At 41.9% G+C, this 11,724-nt stretch overlaps 1 protein-coding gene across 5 annotated transcripts in view; it reads right to left on the bottom strand.

The window, feature by feature from the left end:
* Positions 1-1,802: 1,802 nt before the first annotated feature.
* Positions 1,803-11,724, bottom strand: part of KDELR1 (KDEL endoplasmic reticulum protein retention receptor 1) — a 124,016-nt gene continuing 114,094 nt past the window's right edge. For all 5 annotated transcript variants that reach the window (XM_082197138.1, XM_082197137.1, XM_082197141.1 and 2 more), the window contains 5 exons: positions 8,674-8,815; positions 6,794-6,894; positions 5,743-5,901; positions 3,891-4,143; positions 1,803-2,580 (listed from right to left, as the gene is read on the bottom strand). In XM_082197138.1, coding sequence (XP_082053264.1) covers positions 2,546-2,580; positions 3,891-4,143; positions 5,743-5,901; positions 6,794-6,894; positions 8,674-8,764 — 639 coding nt within the window. In that variant the 5' untranslated portion in view covers positions 8,765-8,815 and the 3' untranslated portion in view covers positions 1,803-2,545. The remainder of the gene's footprint in view (positions 2,581-3,890; positions 4,144-5,742; positions 5,902-6,793; positions 6,895-8,673; positions 8,816-11,724) is intronic.

Raw genomic sequence — 11,724 nt, 5'->3', positions numbered from 1 at the left:
TACTATGGCAGCTGTGCACATGTGTTGTTTTCCAGTCATAAAAAGCCAATGATATTACAGCTAGGGGAGATAACAAAAAAGGGAGACAATTTGCATGTGCAACTGCCACACATTTTTTTCTCAACTGGATATAGCAAAATGCAGCTATTCTGGCTGCCAGTCCCAGAAATCAAGGAAATAATGAAAGCACTGGAGTGACATTTGCCCTCTGCCACCCAGCTGGTGTGCAGCACTTCAGATACAGTCCTTTCCACATTGTACTGGTTCAACGCTACTTGTTTAAGCCTTGTGAATGTTAATATATGGACTTGTATGAACAATTTTAAGCCTGAACCAGGCTACAGACAGATACATCCTGAAGTTGTTATCTCCATAGCCATTGTTGCACTTTTGCTAGCTACTGTAATCAAATAGATGCTAGCCACTGAAGGCTGTATCAGTATAGAACCTAATCCAGTAAAGTTTTTCTGTGATTCTGTGAAAGATATAAATGATTAGCTTATATGTGTATGCTGCCACAGACTCAAATTTACCTAGTAATGACTACTGAATGTTTCAAGTAGCTACTAACTTTCTGTAGCAAGCAACAGCTCCTTAAATATCACAAATATCTGGAAAACAACTGGCTAGTTATGATAACCAAAACAGAAACCTAATGACTGCTACTGGATAATCATATTAAAGGTATAGAACTTAAAACATTACTAGTCATTGCCCTATGACTAGTCACTCAAACTATGGCAACTCTTAGGCTTTACTTATTTTTGAAATAGTTTTCTGCCTTTGATGCTGAAAGAAGTTTAAGGGGAAATGCCATCTTGCTCCTGTGCATGTCTGCTCAGAAATAATTCCAACTGTGTTCACTAAGACTTACTTCCAGTAAAGTATGCATAGGATTGCAGCATGAGTGCAATTTTTCATATATCTCAATTCAATAAGAGAAATCATCCATATGTAAAAATCCATCTGCATGTGGGTGCATGTCCTCATCTGCAGAGACAGAAGAGCTCCCTCCAAGCAACATGCACGACATGTTCGCATAGTATTTCCAATAAAGTAGAAAACTTCTCATACCATTACTTGCAAGCCAGTAATTCTAATTATTTTCCAAGCTGCTTTCATACATGAGATTTATAGCATTTTTGCTTAAGACGCTAATCTTTACATATTCATACATGGGAGTAAGCCCCACTGAACTTGGCAAGATTTACTTTTGCATCAGCACACTGTAAATCAGTCTACAAGGCAAACTGAGAGCTTAAATTGACTAGAACATGCTTTCAATTTATCTTCCATATTCCATCTCACATTAACATTTACATCTGGCCAGAATAGCATTAGAGAGGCTCAAAGGCCCCTTTTAGTGTCATGTGGAGACACATGACATTTTGATTGGCTACGATAAAAGGTAATTTTGCTGAGACAGCAGCATCTTTTGAGAACCAGAGAAAAGTGGCAACTACAGAAAATGTGTTTTATCATAACAGATATTAAGGCTACAGTTGTATGCCTGCTAACTTAGAAAGCCCCACTAAACTCAGTAGGTTATATCCAACTAAGCTTTATTTAGAGTAGGCACACTGAAATGAACTAATCAAAGTTAGTCTTTTCCATTAATTTCAATGAATCTATTCTGGTAAAACTTAGTTTGATATAAGCCAATGAGTAGAGAGAGCTTCAAGAGATGGGGGAAAGCAGCCACTGTTTTGACAGAAAGCAGCAATACTGTTCAGGAGAATAGCATGGGAAATGAGGATGAATGTACAGGAAGGAGAAACACAAAGATTTCAGTACAAACAGGCAACAAAACAGATTTCTTTTTATTTAAATTCCCATCCCTCCCACAAAGGCACTAATTAATTGGGATAATGGTTGCTTGTTTTATTTAAAGTAGATGAGGAATTAACCATCAAATAATATTCAAAATGAAGCAAGTGTAAGACTGTATTAGGGTGGTCTTTTCTTGCCAGCAATATTTTTTAAAAATAGAGAAAAATAATCAGTATCTAAAGAAAATAGATTAAATTTGTAAGTGCTCCTGTTTATCTGGATAGACCCACGGCACTCAGATTTCTTCATAGCTGTGGTCAACCCAAAGCCCAAAACATGAGCACAATGTGAGAGGAGGGAGATGTCCAGTTGTTGTTGTTGTTGTTGTTGTTGTTTTAAAAATATTTCCTAGCTGTGGCAATTCATTACCAAAATAGAATCAGAAGTATAGAAAGTGAGGTCAATGATAAAAAGGGCCCTTGAGAAACCTACCACCTATATATCACCAGCAGTAGTCATTATAAGCTTGGAGTCCAAGCTGTTGCCCACCTAACCCCTTCTATATCAGTCTCTTGAGCAGAAGGACAATCCATTGTTTTGACCCAAATCACACTCAGGTAAAAGTTCAGGGTGCAAGAAGAGATCAACAGGTGACTTAACTTCGTTGGTAAGAATAAAAAAAGAAAAAACTCCAGAAACTTTGTTTTTAACTTCCTGTGAAGGATTCCCCTCATCCTTCTTGGCCAAAGTATCTTTGTCATGGGCTCAGTGTGAACTATGCCGGCAAACTCAACTTCTTGCCTTTTAGAACTGAAGAAAAAAAAGAGAAAAAATAATGTAGGAGAATTTTGTCTTGCTATAGCTGTAGAGCTGTTGAAAGTACAAAAATATAACAACCTCTGGTAAGGGAAAAATATATTTTCAGCAACCTCTGGAAAAAAAGGTGCATCAACCAGAAATAGTAATTATAGCCTTGAAATTAAAGTAGCACTATAAAATGCATGGTCACATCTGAAAATTCTGCTCATTATATACATATAATAAAAATGCAAGTGTCGTCATGCTGCAGTTTGCTTGAACACAGAGCACCGCAAACTACAGTGTGACGAGAGGTGGTAGATGGGAGGCTAAAATTAGCCAGAGGTAGAGTCAGAAAGTCTGCAGCCCCCATCCAATCAATTGCCCTGCTCCACTGTCTGTTGTAGTAATGCAATTTGTAATACAATAAAACACAACGTAAGAAGAAGCAATAATAATACAATCAAAACCAATTTACGTAATGTGATGGATATACAATCTCCTGTCTTCAGCCAAAAATCCATGGAGACGCTGCAGATCAGAGGGAGGTAGCAGGCTGGGAAACCGTGAGATTTGCAGAAGCAGGAAAAAAATATTTCAGGAAGGGAATCCATAACAGCCCAATGAGATCTAAGCATGTGCTCAATGACCACAATATGATGTACATGAAGGGAACAGGACCACTCCACACTGCAATATTTGGTGTGCAAATGTGTGTACACATACACTCAGCCCAAATATACCCTATCATTATCTTTAAAAACAACAAATGCCTAAATTTTCAACTACAAGAGATATTCCACGTCATTTTAGTTCTTGAGACAGAAAACCCAACAGGCATCCCTACTTAAGTAAAACTACCACAGTAAACTAAATAACTGACAGCCAGATGCCTGGTAGGTCAATTCACTTGGCAGAGCTGGACCAGATGTGCTCACAGTACTGTATATGCATAAGTTCCTAGCATTTATACTTCTTCATGTGGGAAATATTTATCTGTATCATCTCTTCCCAGTCACAAGGAGAAAGAACTAAGAAGCTAATTAATTTGTTGCCTATTTACAATTAGTAAAGTGTCAATAAGTCTTTCCAAGCTAGAGGTGGAGGCCTGATACTAGCTGTACAGCACCCTCTAGTGATATTTTAGACAGCAGCACTGCTCATTCAAGATAAAATATGCATCTTCTTGAGATAGACTCCCACCCAACTCACTGTGCTAATTCCACTCCGCTCTAGAAGCCTTGAATCCTAGCCTCCCATTTTATCGTATATACACATGATCACATAAAGAAATTAGTTTCCACCTGTTATTTCCAAAATACCTTTTGTAATGTAGAGGTAGAAGAAATCGCAGTAGAGTATGGTTTGCACCAAGCCAGCCACAATGGCAATGAGGTCGAAGAAGCCCTCAAACTGGTAACGCCAAATCCAGTTGAACAAGTAGAGGGCACGGTAGACACCCAAGGCGAAGAGATAGTGACTTGTGATGGTCTCGGCCTCACCTGTCTTACTGACCATGAAGAGCTGTGGCAAGATAGCCACCGACTCCAGATAGATGGAGAAAGTCCAGAGAATCTGGAGGCATCCAAGAGAGATACAATATGATTGTAATTTACATATTACTGACAATGAAGCAACAGTTCTGGGCCAGTCCATAATAACCTCAAAGTTGTGCTGCCATATCAACATTAGCTTGAGGATTTTAAGAAGGGAAAATTGAGAATTCTAGATGCTGAGAAGTGAATTATTTGGACTTTCTACTATTGCACAGCAAGATTCAGGACAGAAATTAAGGGTATATCTGCCCCAACTCATTTTTACATCATTAGCCACTGGAAATACTGCAACGAGTAGATGCACCCTGCATTAGATTGCCCGGAACTAGCATTTACTTTGGGTGTTGTGTGCGAAACCTTGTACCTCACTCAAGAGATACAAACCACTCCCTAATTCAGAAATAGAGACCAGGTGTCATTGGACTCCAACTCCCATCAGTCCCAGCCATCATGGCCAATGGTCAGGGATAATGGAAACTGTAGTCCATCAAAATTTGGAGAACAAATATTCTAGTCCTAGCCATTCTGTCCCTCTGCCCTTCCAATTATAGGAAATGTTTTCCTTTTTTTAACAAACTGCATTTCTTTTTTGGCAGAGCAGCATATAGTCTCAGCTACATCACAATCCCATTTGAATGCCATCCACCCCTCACTGGAACAAATTTTGAATAATGAACTTCAGGTTTATTTGTCTGTGCCTAAGCACACAAGTGCAGTTGAACATATTATTTGTTGCTTTAGAAAACAAAACTAAGCCCAATCCTATAATCCTAAAAAGAGAAAACAAATATATAGAGAATTAGTACAGAGGCAAAATAAGACAAACTGCAAGAAGTCAATGCCAACACATAACCCATGACATAGGTGCCCCTTGGCCAGAACACTAAATGGTGCCAGAAGTTGGTGTCCCTGACTGCTCCCTGTGTAGCTTTGCTCCAGGAAACACTGCACTTTCCCCCACTGCTCAGTTGGTCACCCAAGAAGTGGGGGAGAGACTAGATTAAAATTAAAAATTGTTGAGCTTTCCTTTTTTTGGGAAACCTCACCCAAAAACGATGATTTTGGTGCTGTTTCTGCAGCTTTCCCCATCACATTGTCATACATCCAATTCAGCAAAATTTCCCCCTTACGCCATTTTACACCCCAAAACCATGACATCAGGAATTTTCAGGACATATGGCAAGCCTAGACTAGAGTGAATTTGGTTACACAGGGTGAAGGGCTTCAGACGCAGCCATCCTAATGGAGAGAAAGCAGCACCGGGATGGTCACCTCTACATGCCTTTCTCTGCATTTTAAACCCCCTGCCTTCCAAACTTCTGACTGAGAGGCTCAATTACGCTTGGGGGGGGGGGTAAAATGCACAGGGAAGGACACCCCTGCATACCTTTCATCTCCATGGGTTTGTGCATTTCCGCACACGCAACTGGACACTGCTGTATGGATGCGTTACTATGTGGACAGGCAGGACTGAATCTTGCTACATTTGCTGGCATGTGGCTCCTACCAACCCCTACATGCGTGGAGCCAAAAAGATTGCCGTCCCCTGCTTTATGAGACAGCCGTTTGGGGGCTTGGATCTTAGTGCAAAACAAGACCAACCTATACATTAAATTACCTCTAGCGGAGTGAAATCATGATTTACTAGGAAAGCTAACACTGCTGTGGGAACGACCAGGAACTCCACTCGGAAGGTGTCATGGTTGCCATCATAGGTGGCTTTGAATTTGCTATAGATCATCCACACTGTGGCATAGGAGCATGCAATATAAACCACCTATAGGAGACAAAATAGATCAAGAGGGATCACTGAGATCAACTATCACCCCACCACCCCAATTCTTTATGTAAACTAGCCCTCCTATAGTCTAATCATGTTACAGAGAATCCCTAGGAAACCTGTCTTAAAAATTAAATAGTCCCTCTCATATTTCTAGATTCAAAAGCCCTCTTTAGCATCCAGCCAACCTCCCCCATGCACCCCAAATCCCTTATAACAATGTATTTCCACCCTTTTCCTTAATTCTACTAGCCTCACATTGAAAAGTGGTACACCAGGCTTGTAGATCTTCTCAGTATGTTCTGTAACGTACTTTTCAGTACTCTTTTTCAAAGTTTTAGTTCACTGTTTTGCTTTTAACCTTCTGGTATAATAATATGCTGTCGTTAAGCTTGTCCAGAAATATGGGGCAGAAAGACTTCAAAGTCTTAGACTATAATTATTCCGCCTGATGAAGTGCCCTGCAGAACTCAAAAGTTTGCTTCCTCTTATATCAACATTTTACAACTGCATCCTGCACACATATACCTGGAGATAAGCTTCACTGAGCTCAGCAGGACTTACTTCTGAGTACAAAGGCTTGCACATGTCACAGTTGAACAGTGCAACTCTACCTAGTCAGAAGTAAATTGTATTGAGTTCAATGGGGCTTACTCCCAGGTAAGTGGGCACAGAAGTGCAGCCTGCCTTATCCTATCTCCTACTACTGTAACCAACTGTGGTGTCAAGGTGTTTCAGGCAGAGTGAGGGGTAGAAGCTGAGAACAAGGCCTTCTCTCCTACCTAAACATTTCCCTTTCTCTCTGATTTATGCCAGACCCACACTTCATCCAAGCCTGTTATGCTCTCCTTCCACCCAGTCCCATCTAACGCATGGTCAAAGCCAGTACCTTCATGGAGGTGTTGTACAAGGAGATGTAGTTGGTGAAGAGGTCTAGGTACCGAGTGGTGAAGACAATGGCAAAAAGAATTTGGCTCTTCCCAGAAATCCCTGCACAGAGAAGCACAGGGCAGTGAAACTCATAACCACAAGGGTTCTGTGAAATAACAAACGTTTAAAGTAGCCATGTTCATTCACAATAATTTTACACACACACACACACACACACACACACTCAAAAACAATATAGTAATCAATATATTTATTAGGATCAACTAAAAAATAATGAAGAATTAAACAAACTCTTCAGGATTTCACCATCCAGCCTCACAACCGCTCAAGCCTCAACACAAAAAATACATAGGCATACGCACAGAATAAAAATAATCCAAAAGAGCCACAGAGGCAGGATGGTAGTGTGCTGGGATGCATCTCCGACTGGGCCTAATGCATGATATAATCCACGGCCTTTCCCAGTTCTGCCCAGCAGGAGGAAGTTTCCTATTCAGGCCTGAGGAAATCCACACATGTGCAGGGCCTCTGGCTTCCCTCCACCCAATCCTTTTACTCTCTACAGACCACCCAGACAACTAGAAAACCAGATTCTTTTTTTTCAGGAGGAGGAGACCTAATAAACTTTGCCAGTCTAGCCTGAACTATATTCCACGTCATCATCCAGCCTCTGTCAAATTCCATGCAACCAGCTTCTCCCCATTGAATTCCACAAAGGATAAAATTAAAACTTCCACTTTGATCCCCCCTCATTATAGCTTTCTTCCCCACCCCAAAGGCCAATTAACCCATGCCTGGCCAGGATAACTATGCTACTTTGGCAAGGGGAGGTAACCTTTCCTAAAAGCAAGCTTCATATACTATGTTTTAGTTATAAAGCATTGCTATAAAAGATGAATGGTATATCTCCTTTTAAAGGACAAGTTGAATTCAACACAGATACATAGATCCTACACATAGAAAAAATTATTCCACAATCAGCCACCAGCTTTAACAAAATCATTTTTTTTTTCCTGTAAGGAAAACTCCCAAACACATTTAGGAACATAGGAAGCTGCCTTATATGGAGTCAGGGGCATCGTTCAAGAGAAAGCAAACTCACAACATTAGTAAAGTTCCTTAATTACTGAAGTTTATACGAACTCTTAAGATGATATGGAAATAGATGTTTAAATCTACTATCTGAAAACTTTTAAAATGATAAAGGGTGGACATTTCCATATCTTTAAGGTTGCAAAATTTATGCACAGTTACCTAAAAGTAATCCTCACTGAGCAAAGTGGGGCATGACTTCAAGTAAACATCCACAGACTCAAGTGTCTGTAGTTTGAGAAGGAACTATTTAGCAAAGGAAAGGTTTAACAAATAATAACCAGCTATATGGTTCTGCATTCTTTATGAAAACAGATTTTGTTGTGCATGATGTTTCAACGACAGGCAAGAAATAACTTTTCTATTATCAAAACCCAGTATCACATTTTTAAAAATTACATTTCATAAATCTCCAAGTCAGGAAGAAAACAGAATTGCAACAGGACTGTCTTTCAGTTCCTGAAATAGAAACCTGGAAAAAAATAAAGGGAAATTGCTTAATTTTAATAAACCAATAGCTAAAAAATAAAGCTAAGTTGTCACTATGCAATCCTGTGGCAGGTTACTCAGAAGTAAGCTCCAGGTGGGCTTACTCCCTGGTAAACGTGCATACGATTGAAGCCATCAAAGGAAAGGAGAGTAAGTAATTGCATGAGTAAATTACAAGCGTAAACTAGTCAATTACAGGTTGTCTCCCATTGTTATGTGATCACTTTCAGGCCGGGAATAAATAACATTTTACATTCCCACGTAAGAGAGTGAGCAGCGGAACGCCCTCTTTCTTACCAGCACATGATCTTGTCTTCCAGATCTTCAGCAGCAAGATGATTATAGCTAATAGATGAGAGATGTCTCCTAGGAAGCGGAATACATTCATGGTGTTCCGGGTGTGTTGTGGATAGATTTGCTTAGCTTCCTAGCGGGAAATCTGCGGAAAGAGTAGACGAATATAACCTTTGAGAGCAGGAGCAGATCCCAGGAGGATGGGGGTGGGTAGTGCGTGATCGGGAGGAAAAGAATCTTTTGTTTTTATTTCTTCTTCCTTTTTGATCAAAGTAAGCTGGCGTGTGTGGATGTAAGGATTCCTGGGAAAGAAGGCCACAAAAGGGGGCGGAGGAAGTCTCGCCACACCCACATCTGGGCTGGGTTAGGGCAAGCGGGAGGGTTGGGACTCGACTGAAGAAAGCAGCGAGACTTCCAGCTCCTATTTCTGGCTTCCGAGCCGAGGGGCGGAGTCACTAGCTTAGGAAGGTCAGAAGGGTGTTCCAGAGCCTGGAACGGAAACTTCATAATAAACACCAGCAGATAATAGCTTGCATGCATACTGAAACGGGGAGGAGAGTGGACGACACACACACTTTTGGTAATCTCCAGGCATCAGTTCTGGTGACCACATGCTTGAGGTGGTAGACGGTTTTGTCTACCCGGGTTCCAGCATAACCAGCAACCTCTCCATCGATGCTGAGCTGGACAAGCGTATTGGCAAGGGAGCTATGACAATGGCTCGCCTCTCCTAAAGGGTATGGGAGAATTACATCCAGTACAGTGGTACCTCGGGTTACAGACGCTTCAGGTTACAGACGCTTCAGGTTACAGACTCCACTAACCCAGAAATAGTGCTTCAGGTTAAGAACTTTGCTTCAGGATAAGAACAGAAATCGTGCTCTGGCGGTGCGGCAGCAGCGGGAGGCCCCATTAGCTAAAGTGGTGCTTCAGGTTAAGAACAGTTTCAGGTTAAGAACGGACCTCTGGAACGAATTAAGTACTTAACCCGAGGTACCACTGTACCAAGATGAAGGTCACCCAGGCTTACTTGTTGAGCATGCTGCTTTATGGAAGTGCATTGTGGGCCACTTACACGCGACAGGAGCAATGTTTCAACATTTCCCACATGCACTGCATCAGGAAGATTTTGGCCGTCACATGGCAGGACAGAGTCACAAAGAAAGATGTGCTCTCCCAAGCTCACATTCTCAGCGTGTTTGCACATCTGTACTGGCTTGGTCATGTCCACAAAATGGAAGATGGAAGGATTCCCAAGGACATGTTCTATGGGGAGCTGGCTTCATTACAAAGGTGTCTGCAAACATGACGTGAAGGCTGGCAGTATCAACCCTGCCCTGTGGGAATCCCTTACAGACGACTGCAGTGCCTGGAGACCAGAGGAGAAATGACCACTGGGAGGAGCAACAGAGTGAAGAAACGCCGTGGTGCATCTGCAATAGCACAACTGGATGCCTTCATCTGCCCCAGATGCAACAAAACATGTCTCTCCTGTATCATTCTCTACAGCCACAGCATTGTAACTGTCCAGCGGTTTGACTTCACCCCCGAAGGCGGTGGTCTTCTGAGACAGATGGATGCCAACCAACCATCTGATCCACCAGAACAGGGACTGGAAACCTGTTGCGCTCTAGGGATTGCTAGACTCCCACTCCCATCATCCCTCACCATTGGCCATGCTAGCTAAGGATAATAGGAACTGGGAGTCCAACTGGAGAGCTGCAGGTCCCGTCCCTCCTGCATTGCAGCCACTTCCCATCCCAGTAATCACAAGAGCTCGTTCCAATCCACTCTCCAGAGTTTGTGTTTGGTAGCATTCTGTCTTTCTCTTCCTGTGCTGTGGGGAAGGGGTGGCAGCTCAACTAGGAGAGGGGTACATACTGCAATGTTACTGGGTGTGGAGTCTCAAGGAGTCTTTAGGAAGTGGGCAGAAAAAAGCTTGGCTCTGGTAGGGGCAGCTGTGCTTCATAGGAGGGCCTGAGCCCAGCAGAGGGCGCTGTTGCCAGCCAGTGGAATTTCTGCAAAACTACAAAGCTCCCCAAAGACCTGCCCTTTCCCCCTCAGTTATGATGGCATATTGGCAATAAAAAATTAAGCTAGTTTAATTGTCTTGGTGTAGCCAGTTATTAAGGGTGATGCACATGCGCGAACACATCAGATATGTCTGCATATATCTGTTCCTGTCCTGTTGGATGTAATTTTTGCTGCCCCCTGCCAATTTTCAAATTTACATACTTGATGTAAAATATAATAGTAAAAGTGGTTTGGAACAAACAGTTCAATGAAAATTACAATCATAATCATAATATATGTATGCAATACAACATATCGTGGGAAGTTGCAGCGAATCATGTCTTCCCACCACATGCACATATAGCATATGTCACATGTTTCAAATCATAATGCATGACAATCTATGCACATTTCACAGAAATGCCTAGGCAGCAGTGACTCCCATGTAGGAGTTTCATCATTTGTGAAGTGTTCCTCACTGAACAATGTCGAGCAGAGAGGGTACCGCAGGGGGTGTCAGAACAATGACTTAAAACAGAAGGCGAGAGGCAGGGGGTGTCAAATTTTGGTGTTGCACAGGACTCCACTCAAATTTGAAAGCCCAAAGTCCGCCACTGCTGAATCCCACCCCAAAATAATGAGAGTGAGTCTGGAAGCACCCCTAAAGAGTGAAAAAGTGGTTTGTCTTTTCTTCATCTGCAGTCTCCTTTGTGGACAACAGAGGGCAGTGTAACCTCAGGATTGGTATTTAGTCCCTTCCTGTTCACACAGTTTTTTTTGTTTTTTTAAAAAAACACTTTATCCACAGGTGGACATAACTCCATATCAGTTGAAGAGTGTTTAGGGACATGTTTAAAAGCTTTGTAGACAACTACAGCTGTGGATGATTTCTGCATTTCTCACAGTGCTGTGAGACTTTCTGGCCCAGACATTCATAAAACAGGCAGCTAGGATAAGTCTGCTCTGAATCCAGCGAGCGCTTTCTTCCTCCCCAGTTTGTACTGTCAGGTTTGTGGCTGCTGAGCCTGGGTTTGACAAGAC

Source organism: Podarcis vaucheri (genome assembly GCF_965113315.1).
Source record: "Podarcis vaucheri genome assembly, chromosome: 13".
NCBI lineage: Eukaryota > Metazoa > Chordata > Lepidosauria > Squamata > Lacertidae > Podarcis > Podarcis vaucheri.
Note: the sequence above shows the minus strand (reverse complement) of the source record. Positions and strands in the feature narration are given on the sequence as shown.